This window comes from Lactuca sativa, chromosome 7 (assembly GCF_002870075.4).
Source record: "Lactuca sativa cultivar Salinas chromosome 7, Lsat_Salinas_v11, whole genome shotgun sequence".
Taxonomy (NCBI): Eukaryota; Viridiplantae; Streptophyta; class Magnoliopsida; order Asterales; family Asteraceae; genus Lactuca; species Lactuca sativa.
The window spans coordinates 73,080,301-73,104,633 of record NC_056629.2 but is presented as its reverse complement, the minus strand read 5'-3'; the positions used below and the strand labels follow the sequence as shown (position 1 = coordinate 73,104,633).

General features: G+C 36.3%; 1 protein-coding gene across 1 annotated transcript; it reads right to left on the bottom strand.

Moving 5' to 3' along the window:
• Positions 1 to 116: 116 nt before the first annotated feature.
• LOC111881624 (probable carboxylesterase 18) lies at positions 117 to 1,473 on the bottom strand. The gene is made up of 2 exons (XM_023878023.3): positions 799 to 1,473; positions 117 to 681 (listed from the first exon to the last, which is right to left on the bottom strand). Exons 1-2 carry the CDS (start codon positions 1,399 to 1,401, stop codon positions 229 to 231), a joined length of 1,056 nt encoding a protein of 351 aa, XP_023733791.1. The 5' UTR covers positions 1,402 to 1,473; the 3' UTR covers positions 117 to 228.
• Between the last annotated feature and the right edge of the window lie 22,860 nt (positions 1,474 to 24,333).

Genomic DNA, 24,333 nt, shown 5'->3' with positions numbered 1-24,333 from the left:
TATCCAATTAGAATTAGAACAGTAGAATTGGTTATAGTATTTAAAGTACGATGTCTTAATAAGGAAAGGCTGGAATTATAATGTTGTATTTGAAAGAAATAATGGAGAAGGGTAAAATGATCATTTTTATTATTGGTTTCAACCATACAACATGTTAAAATTCAGATCTTAAAAATTCAGATCCTCTTACAAATTCGGACCTCTTAAAAATTGACAAATAGCCACTTATTAACCAAAGTTTGAATTTGTCCATATGGGGGCAACATTACTCGATACCTTGTGAATGAAGTCTTTCATTTGGTCAATAAGTTGTCCAGATTCAGGCAATTCCGGAAAGATATAGAAAGCATGACACACGTTTGGGTACTGCAACAAATAAACTTCTTTCCCGGACTTCTTCAGCCACTCATAGTATCTTTTTTGCCAGTCCTGTAGGGTATCGAACCCGCCGACCACCAACATGACCGGCGGCAGTTTTATTTCCGATATGTCCACCGCCTGTGGGCCGCTAACGTTGATGATTGGGTGGTCCCGGTTGAACCCTTCTCCTTCTGGCAAAAATGCCTTCCACATCCAATCTGTTCGTTTAACTGAAACTATTGGTGTTCCGGCGAAGCGAGCCTCAGAGTCCGTTCGCTCCTCGCCGCCAAAGAATGGTTGAATTGCTACAACTCCGGTGACCTGCAAACATGATATAACAAGTGTATAAAAGCATTTACCAGTTACAATGAATGTGCAAGATATTATAATGAGGGTCTCGGAATCCGTTTCAGATAATTTCTCAAAAGATTAGTTTACTTTGAGTCGTCGAAAGTTGAATTCACAGGCTCGTTGAGCAACATGATGAGCTAAGTTTCCACCGGCGCTATCTCCAGCAATAAAGCAATGCAACAGATTCGCATTTTCCGGCAAAGATTTAGATCTATTCTCTTCATCATCAAGAAACTTCAGCACATCGAAGCAATCATCATGTTGGGCCGGATACCGATGCTCCGGCGCAAGGCGGTAGTTCACAGAAACAACAACAGCTGGTACTTTTCTCGCGAAGCGGCGGCACATGCCGTCGTAAGGAAAAACATCGGGGGAGAGCATGATAAATCCGCCTCCATGAAAGTACACGATCACTGGGAGATCTTCACCGGCGTGTTGTGTAGGTATGTAGACTCGGAACCAAAGGTTACGAGTCTTATCAACAATGACATCGTGTGATGCGACGCCATTGATTGATTTTGACAATGATGGGATCCGGATGTGGATTAAGGTGAGAATAGGACGGTTGATTGTGCCGTTTTTCCGGCAAGCTGCGTCAATGACAGTGGAGAGGACGGAAAGAGTAATGCGTGGTTTCCATGGTAAGGAGAGTGACGACTGTGGAGGTTTACCGGTGGTCTCCATTGACATGAAATCAAAGGGAAATATGTGGGTACTTTAACGAATGTGTTATTTATAAGAATTGGAAATATATATTTGAAATTTGTGGCTTCGGGCCCATGCTTTCTATCTTTGGCCTATGGGTGTGTGACCATTTAATGTGATTGTAAATTAATTAATTAACTAATTATATTTTTTTTGTTTTTTTTTTTTTTTTTTTTGTATGATAAAGTAGTAACATATTTCATGATAAGACCATGTCGATAGAAAGTAAGAAAGGTCACCACCCAATCTTACATTAAAATGATAATTTTTTACTTTTCTATCCTTACAATCATCACCAACAACTAATCTTAACTTTTTACCATTTATCAACAACTTAAAAGGAGGAAATTATATTTTACATAAGAGTTTTAAATATATATAAAAATATATCAATATCATATTTTATTTTTAGGCAATTAAAAATCATTAATTTTGATATAATTTTTATAACTTTTAATATATAGCTTTTTTAATAAATAATTAACAAAACTAATAAGAAAAAGATAATAAAATTCAACCATTCCTAGGGTGGCATGTGGCTAGTGTGGGTTGTGATCTTGAAGTGTGATGAGTTTGGGTGGCAACCTTTTCTTTATTTATGGCTTGTGTGAATTTATTTATTATTATTATTTTGCAACCAAAGATCCAACGTGGCAATTGGAAATCACCGATAAACATGGTTTAAGGTTAGTTCGATTGTGAAAAACATTTTTAAAGTATTATGGGAAATGTTTTCAGAAAAAGAGGTTCTCTTCATTTTTTATTTTTAATAGATAATTTAAAAAATATGATTGGTTAACAATGATTGATTTCTTATTGTTATTTTAGAAAATTAAAATAATATGTATTTTTTTATAGTTTTTATTGTTTAATTTTCTTATTGCAATAATATATCATTTAACATATTTAACATAAAATGAAACAAAATTTTAATATAAGAATGAACGTGAAAATGAACGTATCTTTCAATTTTCACTACTTTTGGAAATATCTCACAACGTTGTATATACCTTTTCCATAATATATCGGTAATTGAGTCTCTAACTTAATGCATTTTCTTGAGCCACATCAAACTTTCTTTGAGATCATCAAGATTTTAATCATCGTGTGTAGTGAATAAAAAGTTTGATGAACAATCTTTGGATTGTAGGTTCTTAATAGACTTTACTATAATCATTTTAAAATATTTTAAGAGTTCAAATTGTAAAAAAGGTCCAAAATAGATTTTAAAATACTTTCTTAGAGTAGATGTAATGCCCCGATTCTCAAGTATTGATTATGTATGAATCCTCTTTGGTTTTTGGGTCTACTCGACGAGTTGGTCGCCCTACTCGTCGAGTAGTAGCGGGATGGTCCACGCGTTTTAGTGACCTACTCGCCGAGTCCAAGAAGGGACTCGACGAGTAGGAGCTGACAGATGAAACCCTAAATTTCGGGGCATTGCACCCTATTTAAAGGATCATTGGCCTCCCCCAGCCTCCCCTTTACAACCTCTTGTCTCTCTTTAACCCTAATTCGAGTATGTGTGTTCTTTTGGAGAGTTTAAGCTTGGAGGAAGGATTTTGGTGAAGGAAACACTTGGGGAAAACAAGCTAGTTGAAGCAAGACTTCGTGGGATTCAAGATTTGCATCAGTAAGCACTCTCTTGAAAGTACTAGACCGTTTTCTCTGGCTCATTTTCACCTAAACCCTCTTTTGCATGAGTTTAAAGAAAGGTTTCTTGTGCTTAAGCCAAGATTTGAAGTTGTAACTTCAGATCTAGACTCCCCTTGGCCTCTTGATTCATAAAGTCATCAGCTTTGCATAGTATGAGCCTTCCCCCAAGTGTGTGACTTCATTGCAAGCTTAGTTTTGCCATTTTAGGGTCTTAAACGCCTTGCATGCACGTAAAGTTCGTAAATTTTCGTGATAAGCATGCCTAAGGAAGTTGGATCTGCAATTTGGAGCCTTGGCATGGCTTAAAAAGTGTCTGTATGGTTAAAGAACTGAAGGAACTCGGCGAGTCGCATGGTCAACTCGGCAAGTCATATGAAGATGGCCATGAACCCGACGAGTTAAATGAATAACTCGGGGAGTCCGATGAAGGTTGTCGTAGACTCGACGATTTGGATGAACAACTCGGCGAGTCGGTTAAGGTTTCCCAATTGATGGATGCATGTGAACTTGTCGAGTTGCAAGAAGGAAAACTCGACGAGTGGCCTTAAAGCTTCGATCGTGAGCCTTAAGAACTCAACGAGTCATTCTGGTGACTCGACGAATGGACGAGTACCTCAAGGAACTCAGCAGGTAGCTGAGGATACTTGACGAGTTAGGGTCAACATGGACTGTTGACCTTGACTGTTAACTTTGACTTTGACCAGGGGTTGACTAGTTGACTTATGGGGTACCTTGGAAGGTTGTGAACTTACGAGTATTGTTTTATTATGATAATAGGTGGTGGAGTTTGTGGCAGCGATCCGAGAGTTGGATTTTATCTACCGAGCCGACTTTTGCGAGGTGAGTTACCTCACTATACTAAGGGGTCTAAGGCACCAAGGCCGGCCCATGGGATATGTTATTCTAACAGTGTTAGTATGTTGAGTATGAAGTTAGTTTTGCATGCTAGTGGTTATGCCAGTTAGGTAGATCTGTAGGACTACCTATGTTGTTCTGATGGGTTTTGGTCATAAGACATCCTATGTGCTCATACAAACCCTAAAGCTCGGATCTAGGTTTCTCTATTGTACATACTTTGAATCCAAGACTTTGAACCCTAATACTAGCATATGGAAATCAGAATTCACATGTAAATAGGTTTAAGAACATACCTTGATTGTTATATAGCAATAACAATCCAATTCATCCTTGAATTGACCTTGGAAAGCAAAGAGTCACAAGTGTCACTCCTCTAATGGCTCACAAACACCATAAGCAAGTGGAGAAGGTATAGAGAGAGAAGGGAGGTTAGAATTCGTGTTTTGGACTTCTTGGGAAGGGATACACGAATTCATGACCTTGGGGTGGTTTATATAGGTGTAGAGATAGGGTTTCAGTCATTATCCTTATCTAGTTGATTATCATTTAAGCAACCAATAAGATAATCCTTGAATCCTTATCATACTCGAATTCTAAGGCTTTCCAACCTTAAATTCGTTCACCACACTTATAAGATAATCCTTACCTTATTTTGTAACTATCATATAATTACAATTCAGCCCCTCTAGTTTAATTAATTACACTTGATCACAAAATTAATTCCCAATTAATTATTGACCAATATTAATTAAACAAATATGATTTCTCCTTTAATATATTATTCTTATAACATATTAATAAATCATATTATCCTCTCTTTCTATTTATTTCTCCAATCAAGTTGCTTTGGTGAAGGCAACCCAAAAGGACCATGCACCATCGGGTCAAGTACATACCAAAATAGTTATGGACTTAGACACTAATCCAACAGTCTCCCACTTGGATAAGTCTAATAACTATTCTGCGTATGACTTCGGATCCCGATCTGCAATCGTAGCTTTCCAAAGCCGCTGTTAACTCTGATCATATCAGATACGCGTGTCCTTAAGATAAGGGATCATATATTCCTCCATTCTAGATATCATATGAGATATGATTTCAAATCATTCTCTTTGTACTATATCTCGATTTCCGATTTATGACGACTGACTAATTGAACAAATCAAATTAGCCCTAGCCCGGCCGAGCATTTACGTTTGTCATCACTAAACCATCGAGGGGCCCAAAGATATCGCTTTTATCCTACTTTGGATATAAGGAACGGATAAACTTTGATACAATGCTTGCTTGTACTCACGCACCAAATCACACACAACAATATGTTTTATAACACCAAGTTACTGGTGCGTTTACATATTATCAATGTGCAACCGATTTGCAAGATACAACTCACACATCTCGGTTTCAAGAATATAAGATGTTATCGTCTCACCAATCACTCGTGATACAATCCATGGAGTGATCCAAGTGAGCGTGGGTCTAATCCAATGCTCAAATCACATTCATAAGCACTCATGAACGTTGCAGCAAACATTTGCTTATGTCTAATACTTTTCTAGACATTCCACACACCAATTCACGACAGTCTTCATTCATATCTACTTCCAACATATGAACGACTGTGGCCCGTTTGAATAACTCGATTATTCTTAATAACCTCAATTATTCTGGAAGTCAAAACATGCAAATGTGAAACACAAGAATAATACTAATCCCATATGGCCTCAAACCTTTGAGTATAAATAAAACTCCTTTTATTTATCACCATATCGATTACTCATTATTTGTCGTTTCGGGTAATCAACTTCTTACTTGAATTACAACACTTGTCCCATGCTCCTAGCATGCACACAATGTTTACCTATGGTTCTTACTTTGTGAAATAGATCATATTGAACACATTTCCAATCCTTCTCATTTCACAACTCCAAATCCGTTTTTCATAAGTTAAAGAATATCAAATTCTTGTTACTTATAGAATATGCTAGATTTTAACATTCTATGCAACTATCCTTTCGTAATGTCACTGCAGCAAAGTCACAAAGACTATTGCCAATGATATTACAAAGTCTTCTATCGGAGATTGTTACAAGACAACTCCATAGATGTGATGTCTCTCACTCAAAGTACTTTCTTTGAACATCCTTTTGCATAGAAGTTTCTAATCTAATCATAGATTTCTCAATATTCAATTCCCAATATGGACACACTTCCATATGTTCCATATGACAACTCATTCTTAATAGAATCTTATCTATTCGTAATGATGTCGATACGGTCCATCCAATATGGAAACATTTCCATATTTTCCAATACTATACTTTCAACTACTCACAAGCGACCAATCTTCGTCGAACTTGGATTGTCCTTTGATAGTTGTTTGATTATTTTAGTCAAAACCAATTCTAGTCCCTTTTCCCTCTAAATGCGCTCGACATTTGGAAAATTTTAGAATGGTCAAACATTAAGCATTTGCAATCGATCCTATACCCGAAGCGTATGGGACACGACGCATAATGTTTTATTTGCTATGTTCTCAAAATTCGGATTGTGAAAAGGGATGCCGTAATCATAATCGAAATTTTAAGAACACACTATGTACCTTTGACTAAATTTATTAACATTTCTCAACCTAATCCTTTGAAATGAAGCATAATATTCTCTCCCTTAATTATAGTAAAACAACCTTTCAACTCTTACAACTTTGCAAAGTATGACTCTTGTTTTCTATAATTAATATTGTTAACCTTGCAATACTTTCCTTAATAATCATAACATTTATGCTCCCACTATCATGATGATTATTATAAAACATAACACTTATGCTCCCACTAGCTTCGACATGTATTCATAAACATCTTAACTTTCAGAAAACAATACTTATTGAATTTCTTAAGTTCATGTTTCTAATACTTAGTGCTTTGATAATCCTTTATCAATGCTTCTTGAACTTATACACCTTTGCCTTCGATAGTTCATATGTGTGTCTAAACAATTAAGACTAATTGCCAAACCTCACAATTCAAATTATGGAAAGGGATGCCGTAACCATAATTGAATTCGAGAATGCAATTTTACAATCACTATCTTCTTAAAATCTTTCTTAGTGAAAGCATTTCCTCACAATCATTTTCATGAAGGAGGAAATCTTATGACACTTAGATTTTAAACGGTGTAAATGTTCCTATCCATGTGAATTTGTCAAAACCAACGTTTACGACAAATTCAAACTCATATGGATCGAACTTTCTTAATCTTGATTTCTTGCCTCATGGTAGCACAGCTGCCCACCACGTCTTCCAAGTAGTTAAGCATCTCACCCTTTCAAATCAATGTACCTTTCATTGATTAAGGTGCCTTGCCTTTTATGCATTCAAGATGAGAACTCATAGAACTCATATGCATAATTAACTTAATTGGAACAGCACATAATTAAAATAATGTCAATACGATAGGTTGTCAACCTCAACTCGTGTGCTAGTGATGATTGGTAAGGTTTATTTGATTTGTTCTTGAAACTATTCAAGACCATTAAGACTCCCACTGACTCCTTGACATATACGATTCTTTTGTCAATAACCATTTCTTGACAAACAAATATTCAAGAGTTAGTGTAGCTTTTATCAAAACACTTCATAAATTGGTACTAGTTGGCCTTTGTCTTATTCAAGACATCACAACTTCCTACATTTGATGAATGTTATAAACCTTTAATACTTTTCACTCATTGTCACAATCTTAACTTTAAGACTTGTTATTGGAACGAAGTATGATAGACTTCTTGATTTAACCATTTCTTCAATCCTTGAATCCTCTTCTTATACATACAATTGTACTAAGACTCACTTAGAGGATCAATTAAGATATTGTTCTTAATCATTAAGACCTATCATAAAGCATAAAAGCTACTCTCCCATCTTCTTAGAATGGAGAAACTTTTATCTTTCTGCCTATATGATTCTTCTTATTCGTTCTACTATTGATCTAAACCCTTTAATCAATTTAGAATTACACTTAATCTTGTAAGTATAATCATATTTACTAAGCCTTTTTAGTAAATCATGACGAATATCTTTGTTATTCTTATGGTGAACTTGATCAACACACAACTTTGTGTACTCGATCTCCTAGTCCTTCACTTGACACTTTGTCAACGAATTGGTCTAATTTCCAAATATGAATTTCTTATTCATCATGCAACCAAGTTGTCTGATTCCAAATTTCTATCCAATTGAAACTTTGGGCGATGAGAAACTCTCCCTATTTGGTAAATTCTTGACATTTCCATAAATAACATAACTAAGAATCATATCCATTCGTTGTAGAAATATTCGAACATCAATTTCCATAACGATTTCATTGTAAGGAAATAAACAAATAAATAAGTCAAACAAAATTTATTTTATTTATAAAAGCAGCGGAAAAAATTTGTCCTTACAATGAAAAATCCATTGAAAACTATGTACAAAAGAAAATTTCTAACAACTCTATCATAACTTTCTAAGCTCAAAATCTAATCTTCAAGTCCATGCGATCGAGATCCATCTCTTGTGATTAGATTCATCTTGCTCTCTTATCAAGCTTCCTTTCTTTTCACTGACCCTACAAAACACTCAAATGTAATCTTATTACATCATGTATTAAGAATCAATGAGTAGGAACTTAATGGAGTTAGATAGTGGATTTTTACCTAAAGCGCAGTCATACCTTTGACTCTCTCATCTCTTAGAACTCTTAGGTAATTAGGGCAACTTCGTCTCCAATGCCCCTTCTCTTAGCAATAAAAGCAAATTGACTCTTTTGGAACAACACATGGAACTACTTCAGACATCTCCTTTCTCTTATGATCAAACTTTTCGATCATTGCATGTCTTTCATTGCCATTGTCTATATCCATAGAGGTCTTGAAGGTAGATTCACCAATCAACTTTGCTTTTCTATTGCGCCAAACCATTGCTGATTCGGCAGCAATAAGCATATAGGTGAGATCTATAAGGGTCACGTTGTGGTTCGTCATATAGTACTCTCTTACGAACTCACTATATGAGTTGGGAAGTGACTGAAGAACCCAATCAACAGCCATCTCTTCACTAACAACGGATCCCATCATTCTTAGTCTATCAATGCGCGACTTCATCCCTAGGACGTGTGCACACACCGACTTTCCTTCTTTATGTTTACTTGCCAAAAGGGCTTGAGTGATATTGAACCTTTCAATTTTACAATCTTGTGGGTTAGGGAGAATAATTGGAGGAGGAGGAGGAAGTGAAGCATGATTTCTTGATCCTCGATCGAATCGTGGAATATCATCTTCATGTGGAATGCTTGTTCCACGGGATTTGGGAATACCATAGTTGTCGAACTTTGACATCTACAAAACGGGAGAAAACGAATTCAAGTTAGTTGATTGATTGAGTCCTTAGTAAATCACCCAAATGAGATACTAAGGCTAGGACCCAACACAATATTCTACAACTCGGGAGAGGGATGCCGTAACCCTAATTGCAGAATATTTGAAGGTAAGTGAATGACGATTCACTAATTTCCACCACAAAAAACGAAAAAGAATTTAAGTTTTAAATCTATGAAAACTCCTAGATCCTTTGAGATTCATTGAACTTTCAATGGCATGTTTAAATCTCGATATGCCCCTCTTGTTTGTGACTGGGATGCCGAGGATCACAAAGCGGGTGTGAATAACCATGCAAACTTACATGGTGCCCTCACATGTTATAGTCACCTATTCGATGTGCCGGTAAACCACACACGCTCCACCGAACTATGACAAACATTGAGTCACCCTTTGCTACCTTTGCTTAGACCCATTTAGTGTGTCGGTTAACCACACACGCTCCACTAACGTCTTCGCAAGGGCACAAAGTGTAATTTCATGGAATTGCATCAATTCACTTTTGCCTAAGTAACTAAGATTGGGAATTTTATAAAACATTTAGTTACTTGATAATTCATTATACTTATAATGGAAGGTTTCGTCCTATCCTACCCGTTCGGCTAACGACCCTCCACTAGTCAAGAGTGCGGTGGGTAAGAATGGATACCCATTCAATCGCCATTTTATAGGCAATTTCCTTAAACACCCCTTATAGACCAGCTTCGTGAATGAGGCCTACTAACGGTAAGACTGACTTTTACTCATACATATATAATGTTAGACTTTTAATGTTATATATAGTATAGGGTGTATTTTACACTTTTAAAATATTAGGTGGTTCAATTTAACAATTATACTTTTAATTTACTTAAATGGTAAACCTAAACTTTTATGGATTTATTAAATCTCTTTTAATTATACACCTTAATTAATTAATAAAACCATAAGGGTGTGATTTGAACTTTTTCAAAACTATACTAGTTTTAGAATTTAACATTCCTAATTAAACTTTTAATCAACTTTTAAATTCCAAAACTTGAGGGCAAGTTTTGAAACCTTTTTCAAAACATTAGGGTTTCAACTATTTAAATTTCAAAACAACAAAACTTTTGGGGTTCAAATTTTAAACTATAAAACCTAAAGGGCCAAATATGAAACTTTTCACAACAACAAGGATCAAATAATTTAAATTAACATTTAATCACATAATTATCCATATTTGATGATTTCTTGCAAAACAATTTATCAATTTACTTAAAATAATTAATCAATTATCTTATAAGGAAACAATTATCTTATTAATTGATAAATATCTTGAATTAGATTAAAATTATAGTCAAATATATCATATAATCGGATTAATATTAATCTAAGATGATAAGGTAATTATCCCAATGCAAAAACAGCAAGAAATCCCGAGATAAGCACTGTCTGACGCACCGACTCGCCGAGTCACCCTCTGGAACTCGCCGAGTAAGGCTGACTCGCCGAGTCCAAGAGTGACTCGCCGAGTCAGGTCGAACAGTGAGGCCAAAACATGATTTTCAGTTACATCAAGCATCAATACAATAGAAACCAATCATGGCTCTGATACCACTGATGGGTTTTGGTCATAAGACATCCTATGTGCTCATACAAACCCTAAAGCTCGGATCTAGGTTTCTCTATTGTACATACTTTGAATCCAAGACTTTGAACCCTAATACTAGCATATGGAAATCAGAATTCACATGTAAATAGGTTTAAGAACATACCTTGATTGTTATATAGCAATAACAATCCAATTCATCCTTGAATTGACCTTGGAAAGCAAAGAGTCACAAGTGTCACTCCTCTAATGGCTCACAAACACCATAAGCAAGTGGAGAAGGTATAGAGAGAGAAGGGAGGTTAGAATTCGTGTTTTGGACTTCTTGGGAAGGGATACACGAATTCATGACCTTGGGGTGGTTTATATAGGTGTAGAGATAGGGTTTCAGTCATTATCCTTATCTAGTTGATTATCCATTAAGCAACCAATAAGATAATCCTTGAATCCTTATCATACTCGAATTCTAAGGCTTTCCAACCTTAAATTCGTTCACCACACTTATAAGATAATCCTTACCTTATTTTGTAACTATCACATAATTACAATTCAGCCCCTCTAGTTTAATTAATTACACTTGATCACAAAATTAATTCCCAATTAATTATTGACCAATATTAATTAAACAAATATGATTTCTCCTTTAATATATTATTCTTATAACATATTAATAAATCATATTATCCTCTCTTTCTATTTATTTCTCCAATCAAGTTGCTTTGGTGAAGGCAACCCAAAAGGACCATGCACCATCGGGTCAAGTACATACCAAAATAGTTATGGACTTAGACACTAATCCAACAGTTATATGATTATCTGCATGCTCAGTGGTTATGCTATATGTTCATATGTTATGTGGGATGGGTTGAGGTGGGACTACTTCGTGCGTTAACCAACAAACCCAGGAGCATTCCAGTTATGGGCTAAGGGAGACTCGTACTGTGGGCTCGATGGCAAGCCAGATGTGAGTTGTGGGCCCGCAAGGCAATCCAGACTCACACTGTGGGCCCAGGGGGTAATCCAGTCTATAAAGTTGTGGGCCTATTACATGTTGTTCAGTTTGTTATGTTATGATATTGCTGACATGCTCGCGTGGATTGTATGTGTATCGGTATTTTGGGGGAACTCACTAAGCTTTCGGGCTTACAGTTTCAGTTTATTGTTTCAGGTACATCAGGGGATCGTGGTAAGGCGAAGGCGTGATACCGCTCTTCGTTTTGATAATTATGTTTCTGAGATACTCTGATATAATACATTTGAAAATGTGTTTTGTAATAACTATTGAATTTGGAATGCATTTTAAAAGTTTAAAATTTGCTTGATTTTAACGGGTGTTACAAGTTGGTATCAGAACCTTGGTTTGAGTGAATTGGAGGAACACTTGTGTGAATCCAGTCTCAAACCAAGGGAAGGAATTTCAAAATGATTTTTCAAAAGAAAAAAAGGGTTTTTAAAATATCAAAGGAGGATGTAGGGTGTACGATCATCCGGAGCCAGTAAATAAACCCCAAAATACCATATAGTAATTGATTATGCGATATGTTAGAACAACATGCTAGTGCTAGGCTAGGGATATTCAGTAATCAGCCTTCAACTCGTCGAGTTGGGGCCTTCCAACTCGTCGAGTGGGTCTTGAATAGTACATGGCCATTAAAACTCAACATGACGAGTTGGCGCCTCCCAACTCGCCGAGTTGCCCTGGGAAAATACATATAAAGCTTAAAATTCATTCTTGAAAATTGGGATGTTACAACTCTCCCCCACTTAAATTCGATTTTCGTCCTCGAAATCATCCTTACGATCCTTGGCATGCCCGACATCCTGAGAGGGACCTCCATAACTTGAATTCACAACGACCTTCCCAAGTCGATCAAACCTAGCATAAAATTTCCACCTCGGAGAAACCTAATCCATAATAAGCCTTGTTTTATTAAACTGTATGTTACTTTTAACTCCTCGTTCCGATAATAAGCCTTGTTTTATTAAACTGTCCGTTAACCTTTTGGACTGGTTAATTTATTTGGGACTTTTATAATGACTTGGTGAGGGTTGAAACAAATTAGAAACACCCTCATTAATCCCTTGGAAAAATGTTAGTTTCAACCAAGTCAAAATACGACCACTAAATCGGGTGCGACCAAAAGCCCCGTTTAACGGTAGTATCGGGTAGATTTCCACTGAGCCCCAACTCAAACCCTTATAAAAGGATGAGTGGAGTCCATTTGATACCTTTTCACTCTCTCTCCACTCTCTTTCTTTACAACTTGTTTTCGAGCCAAAAACGCCCGTTTCGAGCCCCAAACGAGTAAGCAATCTACCCTAACTTGTTATATAGCTCAGTTAACAGGCAAATTCGTGTTTAAGACATCAAATAGGGGCAAATTCATGTGTTTACGGCCCAAGAACACTCTTGGACCGTGAACACCCCTAAGTGGGTTTTTTAAGCCCCAAAACCCCTCTAAACTACCCCTAAGGCTTAGATATGACTTGTGGACTTACACATTCGAGCTTAGAACACCTTGAACTTAAATTTTGGGGAGTAAACTTGAGTTTACTGCTCAAGAACATACTTAGGCCGTAAACTCCCCTTCATGGGGAGTAAACTCAAAATCAAGTGTTAGAAATGCCCTCAAACACCTCCTATGGCCTTGAAAAGTATCTAGAAGCAACCCCCATTGAAGTAAAGGCTTTAAACTTCAATTAAACCAAGGAAATAGGAGTTTACGGCCGTAAACCTCCCTAGGAAAAGTCCATGGGGCGTAAACTCCCAAAAGGTGGCCAAATGATGCCCTAACACCCCCATTTGACTTGGAAAAACACATAGGATTTTATTCTCTAGCATTTAAGACCTCAAAACACAAAAAGAACATGCATATAGGAGCTTACGGCTGTAAACTCCTTGTTTAGGGCCGTAAACTCCTCAAATGATCCATTTAATGCCTTAAATCCATTCATACACTTTGTATTTGGACCTAGCCTAATTCCTTGAGTGATATAAGCCCTTTTGGCATCCTAGAACACCCTCACCATGAGTTTACGGCCGTAAACTCATGGGGAGTTAGTCCCAGGGCCGTGAACTCTATAAAGAGTTTACTCTTGAAGAGTAAACTCCCTATCTAGGCCATACACACCCTTAGATGTTACCCGGGACACTCCAAGCACTTAACCAAAGTGTTTTCCGCACTTTAGGATGCGTATACGTGTTTAATTAGTATTATATTTGCTAATTGTATGTAAACATATGTCATCATATGTTAATAGGTCACTAAGTTGTGTTCAAGTCTTTACTTGACACCGAGCACCCAACCGGCACCTCTGTCGGATCCACTTACAACAGGTGAGTTCATACCCCTAAATTAACCTTTTAAACGTTTTACATGTTTTATGGGGGGAATACAAGTTAAACATGCCAGTTATCATATCAATCACATGTGATTGATAACCCGCATGCACAAGGATTTATTACACTGTTAACTGTTTTACCAAGTATGATATTGTAAATGGTTTTTCTAAAACAAAGCTTTCCTCAAATTGACTCTCGCGCTGAATGTTTTTAATTAAGTTTCATTTAAAACTCGTTTACGAAAGGTTTTTAAAAGGTTTTCAAACTTATTTTACAAAAGAATACCAAGTCATGAATTTCTTAAGTATAAAGGTTTTCCAAAGTTTTCATCAAAGTTTCTTCCATGTTTTTATACTCTTACTTGGTTAAGATACTACTGCTTCACTTATACTTAGTTAATGCTCCTACTTCGTGATACGCTTTTACTTTGTGAAACACTTCTACTTAGTGATACACTTTTACTTATTAACGCTTCTACTTCACAATACGCTTTTACTTTACAATATGCTTCTACTTCACGATACGCTTCTACTTCACGATACGTTTCTACTTCACTTATACTTGTTAACGCTTCTACTTCACTTATACTTGTGAACGCTTATACTTCACTTATACTTGTTAACGCTTCCACTTAGTTAAAAGTATATTTGTACTTGTATAGTTATATAAATAATGATTAAAGGACTTAGGAAGGCTAGTTTGCCCTATTTCCTTTTCTTCGTTGAGATGTGGTCTGGTGGGATCGGATATCCATCCGAAGGTCGTTTGATCATTAATTATATATCATGTGTACATGTATAGACATATGGGTTTACATCGATCGGTTCAGTTATGAGTCTCTACTGCTAGTCCAACACTTACATCAGAATCCACTATTCGGGATACATCTTCAGGACACGACCTTCTCCGTTGTCTAGTTGGTAACCAGAGTCTCTTGTAGGGAGAGCGGGCATTGTGTGTATAGATCTATACGGGATTGACACTCCCGCACCCTAACTACTAGCTATAGTCCACAGCCTACCAAGCCGAGGGGTGACAAATGTCACATATTTATTTTGACACTTGCAGGGCGTCGAGTTCTCTAGTGTCTATCAGTATGGTTACGAGTATCTCGGGGTTACCTTATAATTCATGGCCTTAAGGTAACGACGCTTAATATTGTATGTTGGGAATACACACCTAGAAAATACACACCTAGAATTACTCTGTTTTAGACCTTACTAGACGTATCATTCATTTGATCCTGTCTGGGGTCTGTGTCTCTTTGTTTTAGACCTTGCTAGACGTATCATTCATTTGATCCTGTCTGGGGTCTGTGTTTCTTTGTTTTTAGACCTTGCTAGACGTGTAATTCATTTGATCCTGTATGGGGTATGTGTCTCTCTGTTTTAGACCTTACCAGACCTATCATTCATTTGATACCATCTGGGGTCTGTATCTCCTCTTGTTAGACTGAGCCAGGCGTGTCGTTCATTCGATACTCTCCTGGAGTCTATGATCTCTTTCGCCTTAGTCAGCAGTCTTCACTGCTGAGGCATATGTTATTTTCCCTGATATTCTCCTACTTTCTTTAAAATCAAGCACCGTATTTTGGTAATGATTATGTTTAAGGGAAAAATTACTTTTACAAACATACCTCTGTCAAGTTTTGGTAAAAGACTGCTTTTAAGTAAGAAAATATAGGATTTTCTGGAAATGACTCTAATCCACTGTAGACTCTAAATTACCACTTTTATAAAGTTATTTTGAACTTACACAAATGACACTAAAGACTTATGAACTCACCAGCATTTATAAAAATGCTGATACTCGCTTTCAAAATAACTTGTATTCTCAGGTCAGCAATAGACAGGTACATTTCAGGAGCTTTTGGTGAAGACCGTTTAGTACCGAGCTGTGCCTACATTATTACTTGTATTACTTTAATGATTCTATACAATGTAAACCATGTAAAACTATTACTATTAATGCAATTGTTGTTGTGCTTTGATTATTATACTGCATATGTTGTGATACTTGACATGATGTCATCCACCCCAGAACGTTTCCGCCGTTCCGGTTTTGGGGTGTGACAAGTTTGTTATGTTATGATATTGCTGACATGCTCGTGTGGATTGTATGTGTATCGGTATTTTGGGGGAACTCACTAAACTTTCGGGCTTACAGTTTCAGTTTATTGTTTCAGGTACATCAGGGGATCGTGGTAAGGCGAAGGCGTGATACCGCTCTTCGTTTTGATAATTATGTTTCTGAGATACTCTGATATAATACATTTGAAAATGTGTTTTGTAATAACTATTGAATTTGGAATGCATTTTAAAAGTTTAAAATTGGCTTGATTTTAACGGGTGTTACAAGTTGGTATCAGAACCTTGGTTTTAGTGAATTGGGGGAACACTTGTGTGAATCCAGTCTCAAACCAAGGGAAGTAATTTCAAAATGATTTTTCAAAAGAAAAAAAGGGTTTTCAAAATATCAAAGGAGGATGTAGGGTGTACGATCATTCGGAGCCAGTAAATAAACCCCAAAATACCATATAGTAATTGATTATGCGATATGTTAGAACAACATGCTAGTGCTAGGCTAGGGATCTTCAGTAATCAGCCTTCAACTTGTCGAGTTGGGGCCTTCTAACTTGTCGAGTGGGTCTTGAAAAGTACATGGCCATTAAAACTCAACACGACGAGTTGGCGCCTCCCAACTCGTCGAGTTGCCCTGGGAAAATACATATAAAGCTTAAAATTCATTCTTGAAAATTGGGATGTTACAACTCTCCCCCACTTAAATTCAATTTTCGTCCTCGAAATCATCCTTACGATCCTTGGCATGCCCGACATCCTGAGAGGGACCTCCATAACTTGAATTCACAACGACCTTCCCAATTCGATCAAACCTAGCAGAAAATTTCCACCTCGGAGAAACCTAATCCATAATTCAATGTAGCGACCAATCCCACTTCACCTGAAATCTGAAGCTGGGAATCTCAAAACCGGTATGACTCTCTGACAGACCGCTCATACTGAACCATTGCTAATTTCATTCCACATATCCCCTAAACTGAGTATCCAACTTCTGATAACTTAAGGTTCCCACCAGAAAACGGAATCACAGATCACATGTTGTTGCGACAATTCAATGCCTCCTTTAACTCCCGAGTCAAGATGCACATCACTATTAGCTCATAAGCACAAACACTCGTGCCTGGCCCGATCAGCCTCGGGCTGGAATGCCATCATGTCGGGTCCAATGAACCATCGGTTTGGAATACCCAGGGTTTGTTGGCCTAACACCTCAACCCTATCGCTCCTCCTGAGCCTCCATGCCTACGACTTACCGTCAGCCCGCACAGGGCCTTAACCCATCCAAACACAACATGTCATCAACTAGACAATCAGGATCAAGTATGCACATAATACCGACAAAACAACAATCATACTGCTCCCTATCGCCAACTAATTGCTCATAGTATACAATCCTACAGGCGATTACCACAAAGCAACATGCTAAATACTAGTAGAAAGATCTAACTCAGTTCTAAACTCACAACTCGAGATCTAAGGATCTACCATTGCATTCCACCCAAAATCTTCTGATTCATCGCAACCTCTCACTAAACTTGGATGCAAATATTTTCTCCCCGCCGCAGAAACTACCAGTCCCACACCTGATCCAGCCACTAGGTTCCTAGAACCTGGAAGACATTGACATTCTAACCCAACCAAACCTTCGATTACAACTGATGGGTTTAAGCCATAAGAATATCCTATGTTCTCATACAAACCCTAATGCTTGGATCTAGGTTTCTCTATTGTACATGCAAGTTATCCAAGACTATACACCCTAGATCTAGCATATGATAATCAATATAACATATAAATAAGGGTTTAGATCATACCTTGATTGTTATATTGCAATAAGAATCACAATTCCTTCTTGTAATGACTTTAGAAAGCTTAGAGTCACAAATGTCACTCCTCTAATGGTTCACAAACACCAAGAGCAAGAGGATGAAGAGGAGAAGAGAATGAGGCTGCTCAAAATGTGTGGAAACCCTAACCAATTAGTTCACCACATTTTTGGGGCTTTAGGGTCCTTTAAATAGTGAGGCTATTAGGGTTATCTAACAAGGAAACTCTAATTTGGATGCTTAATCCCTAAGCAACCCATGGATCTAAATCATTCTCTCTGTCTATGTGCTATTTCCGGAATTCAGATTTATGACGACTGACAACAAACTACAATTTGAACACATCAAATTAGTCCCGGCTTGGCCAAGCACTTAGGTGCCATCACTAAATCATCGAGGGGCCCACAGATATCGCTTTTATCCTACTTTGGATAAAAGGAACGGATAAACTTTGACTCAATGCTCGCTTGCACTCACTCACCAAATCACACACAACAATATATTTTATAACACCAAGTTAGTGGTGCGTTTACATATTATCAATGTGCAACCGAATCGCAAGATACAACTCACACATCTTGGTTTCAAGAATATAAGATGTTATCGTCTCACCAATCACTCGTGATACAATCCATGAAGTGATCCAAGTGAGCGTGGGTTTAATCCAATGCTCAAATCATATTCATAAGCACTCATGAACGTTGCAGCAAACATTTGCTTATGTCTAATGCTCTTTAGACAATCCACACACCAATTCACGACAGTCTTCATTCATATCTACTTCCAACATATGAACGGCTGTGGCCCGTTTGAATAATTAGACTGTTCTAAACCAATTATTCAGGAAGTCAAAACATGCAAAGTGAAACACAAGAATAATACTAATCCCATATGGCCTCAAACCTTTGAGTATAAATAAAACACCTTTTATTTATCACTATATCGATTACTCATTATTTGTTGTTTCGAGTAATCAACTTCTTACTTGAATTACAACACTTGTCCCATGTTATTAGCATGCACACAATGTTTACCTACAGTTCTTACTTTGTGAAATAGATCAAATGAACACATTTCCAATCATACTCATTTCACAACTCCTAATCCATTTGCATAAGTGAAAGAATATCAAATTCTTTCCACTTATAGAATATGTTAGATTCTAACATTTTATGCAATGATCCTTTTGTAATGTCACTGCACTAAAGTCACAATGACTATTGCCAATAAAATTACAAAGTCCTCTATCGGAGATTGTTACAAGACAATTCCATAGATGTGATGTCTCTCACTCAAAGTACATTCCTTTGAACATCATTTTGCATAAAATTTCTAATCTAGACATTGATTCTCAATATCCAATTCCTAATATGGAAACCTTTCCATACTTACCATATGACAACTCATTCTTAATAGAATCTTATCTATTCATAATAATGTCGATATGGTCCATCCAATATCATGCTTCCAACTACTCACAAGCGGCCAATCCTCGGCAAACTTTGGATTGTCCTTTGATAGTTGTCTAATTATCTTAGTCAAAACCGATTCTTGTCCTTTTCCCTCTAAAAGCACTAGACATTTGGAAAATTTTAGAATGGTCAAATATTATAGCATTTTCCATCGATCCTATACCTGAAGCGTATGCGACACGATACATAATGTCTTACATAAAGATTCGATACTTTATCAAATTTCTGCCATAATATTTTATGTGCTACGTTCTCTCAATTCGAAATATAAAGAGAAATGTCGTAATCATAATCGAATTTTAAGAACGCATTATGTTTCATTGACTAAATTATTAACATTCCATAACCTAAGCCTTTAGATTTGAAATGAAGCATAATATTCTCTCCCTTAATTATAGCAAAACAACTTTACAACCATTGCGACTTTGCAAAGTATAACTCTTGTTTTCTATAATTAATATTGCCAACTTGCAATACGTGCCTTAATAATCATGCAATCATAACATTTATGCTCCCACTATCACGATGATTATTATAAACATAACACTTATGCTCCTACTATCTTTGACATGTATTCAGAAACAACTTAACTTTCAGAAAGGCAATCCCTATTGAATTTCTTTAAGTTCATATTTCTAATACCCAATGCTTTGATAATCTTTTATCAAGGCTTCTTTATACACCTTTGTCTTAGATAGCTCGTATGTGTGTCCAAACAATTCAGACTAATTGCCAAATCTCATAATTCGAATCATGGAAAGGGATACCGTAACCATAATCGAATTCGAGAATCCAATTTTTACAATCGCTGTCTTCTTAAAACTCTCTTCGTGAAAGCATTTCCTCACAGTCATTTCCATGAAGGAGGGAATCTTATGACACTTAGATTTTAATGGTGTATGTGTTCCTATCCATGTGAATTTGTTAAAACCAAAGTTTATGACAAATTCAAACTCATATGGATCAAACTCTTAATCTTGATTTCTTGCCTTACGGTAACATGGCTGCCCACCATGTCTTCCAAGTAGTCAAGCAGCTCATCCTTTCCTATCAATGTATATTTCATTGATCAAGGTGCTTGCCTTTTATGCGTTCAAATGAGAACTCATAGGGCTCACATGCATAATTAACTCAATTGGAACGACACAGAAATAAGGTAATGTCAACACGATAGGTTGTAAACCTCTACTCGTGTGCTAGTGAAGATCGATAAGGTTTATCCTTGATTAGTTCTTGAACTTTTCAAGACCATTAAGACTCCCACTGACTCCTTGACATATAAGATTCTTTTGTCAATAAACATTTCTTGACAAACCAATATTCAAGAGTTAGTGTAGCTTTTATCAAGACAAAACATTTCATAAAATTGGTCCTAGTTGTTCCTTGTCTTATCCAAGACATCACAACTTTCCAATTCCAGATGTGCAAGAATAAGAAAACCTTTTTCCAAATTCTACATTTGATGAATGTTATAAACCTTCTTAAAAGTTGTCACTTAATATAAAAATCTTAACTTTAAAACTTGTTTTGGAACGAAGTATGATTGACTTTCTGATTTAACCATTTCTTCAATTGTTAATTCCTCTTCTTAGACATACAATTGCACTAAGACTTACTTAGAGGATTAATTGAGTTATGGTTCTTAATCATTAAGACATATCATAAAGCATAAAAGATACTCTCCATTCTTCTTAGAATAGAGAAACTTTTATCTTTCTGCATACTTGATTCTTCTTATTCGTTCTGCTATTGATTTAAACCTTTCACTTAATCTTGTAAGTATAATCACATTTACTAAACTTTTAGTAAATCATGACGAATATCTTTGTTACTCTTGTGATGGATTTGATCAACACACAACTTTGTGTACTTGATCTCTTAGTCCTTCACTTGACACTTAGTCAATGAATTAGTCTAATTTACAAATGTGAAATTTCTCATTCATCGTGCAACCAAGTTGCATGGTTCCAAGTTTCTGTCCACTTGAACCTTGGGTGATGAGAAACTCTCCCTATTTGGTAAATTCTCGACGTTTTCACAATCAACATAATTAAGAATCACATCCACTTGTTGTAGAAATATATGAACATCAATTTTTCATAACGATTTCATTGCAAGGAAATTAAATAAATAAATGAGTCAAACCAAAATTTATTTTATTCATAAAAGCAGCGGAAAACATTTGTCCTTACAATGCAAAATTAACTGGAAAACTATGTAGTCAAGAAAAAATTCTAACAATTCTATCATAACTTTCTAAGCTCCAAATCTAATCTTCAAATCCATGCGATCGAGATCCATTTCTTCGTGATTAGACTCATCTTGCTCTTCCATCAAGCTTCCTCTCTTTTTCACTGATCATGCAAAACATTCAAATGCAATCTTATCACATTATGTATTAAGAATCAATGAATAGGAACTTAATGGAGTTAGATAGTGGATTTTACCTGAAGTACAGCGATACTTTTTGACTCTCCCATCTTCTGGACTCTTCAGGCTCTTAGGGCAGACTTGTATCCAACACCCTTTCTCTTGGCAGCAAACGCAGGTCGGTTCTCCTAGAACGTCCTCGGAAGCATGGTTGGTTGACTTTCCCAACAAATATGCTCCATTTCTTTGCCAAATCATTTCTGATTCAGCAGCAATGAGCATGTAAGTTAAGTCAATGAGGTTTGCGTCATGATCCATCATATAATACTTTCTTTTGAACTCATTATATGATTCAGGGAGTGACTGTAGAACCCAGCCTATAGCGAACTCATCAGGGAATGACGCACCCAACATAATCAACCTATCGATGTGTGATTTCATTCCTAGAACGTGGGCACACATGGGTTTACCATCTTCATGTTTCATTTCCAATAGGGCTATAGTGACATTAAACCTTTCAATTCTTCGATCTTGTGGGTTAGGTAGAATAATTGGAGGAGGAGGAGGAAGTGAAGCATGATCTCTTGTTCCTCGATCGAATCGTGGAATATCATCTTCGTGTGGAATGTTTGTTCCACGGGATTTGGGAAGACCATAGTTGTCGAACTTTGACATCTACAAAACGGGAGAAAACAAATTCAAGTTAATTGATAGATTGAGTCCTTAATAAATCACCCAAATGAGATATTAAGGCTAGGACCCAACACAATATTCCACAACTCGGGAGAGGGATACCGTAACCCAAATTGCAGAACATTTGAAGGTAAGTGAATGACGATTCACTAATTTTCCACCATGAAAAACAAAAAAGAAATTTAAGTTTTAAATCCTTGAAAATTCCTAGATCCTATGAGATTCATTGAACATTTAAATGGCATGTTTAAATCTCGATATCCCCCTCTAGTTTGTGACTGGGATGCCGAGGATCACAAAGCGGGTGTGAATAACCATGCAAACTTACATGGTGTCCCCACATGTTATAGTCACCTATTCGATGTGCCGGTAAACCACACATGCTCCACCGAACTATGACAAACATTGAGTCACCCTTTGCTACCTTTGCTTAGAACCATTTAGTGTGTCGGTAAACCACACACGCTCCACTAACTTCTTCGCAAGGGCACAAAGTGTAATTTCATGGAATTGCATCAATTCACTTTTGCCTAAAGTAACTAAGATTGGGAATTTGTAAAACATTTTGTTACTTTTGTACTTCATTATACTTATAATGGAAGGTTTTGTCCTATCCTACCCGTTCGGCTAACGATCCTCCACTAGTCAAGAGTGCGGTGGGTAAGAGTGGATACCTATTCAATCGCCATTTTATAGGCAATTTCCTTAAACACCCCTTATAGACTAGCTTCGTGAATGAGACCTACTAACGGTAAGACTGACTTTTACTCATACATATATATAATGTTAGACTTTTAATGTTATATATAGTATAGGGTGTATTTTACACTTTTAAAATACTAGGTGGTCAAGTTTAACAATTATAATTTTAATTCAATTAAATTGTAAACCAAAACTTTATGGATTTATTAAACCTCTTTTAATTATACACCTTAATTAATTAATAAAACCATAAGGGTGTGATTTGAACTTTTCAAAACAATACTAGTGTTTTAGAATTTAACATTCCTAAATTAAACTTTTAATCAACTTTTAAATTCCAAAACTTGAGGGCAAGTTTTGAAACATTTCAAAACATTAGGGTTTAGAATTTAAATATACATCAGAATTAAACTTTTAATTAAAATTTAAATTCCAAAACTTGAGGGCAAGTTTTGAAACCTTTTTCAAAACATTAGGGTTTCAACTATTTAAATTTTAAAACAAAACTTTTAAGTTCAAATTTAAACTATAAAACCTAAAGGGAGAAAATTGAAACTTTTCATACAAGATAATTCAAATCTAAATTACAAATAATCAAATTTTATCTAATAAAACAAAAGATTATCTAAATTTTGACAATTATCTTCTATTTAGGTAAGGATAATCACTAAATATTGATAAAATTTGGATTTTATAGCAAAAACATATTTATGGTAATTATCCAAAGCCAAAACAGGAAGAAAATCGTGAAAATTAGCTGTCAGACGTTTCAACTCGTCGAGTCTGGAATTGGACTCGTCGAGTACACCTGTCTCGGCGAGTTCACCAAGTGACTCGGCGAGTCAAACACTCAGAACCCAAAAATTTCGATTTTCAGTGCTGACTTCGATCAAATATGCATCAATACAATAGAAACCAATCAAGGCTCTGATACCA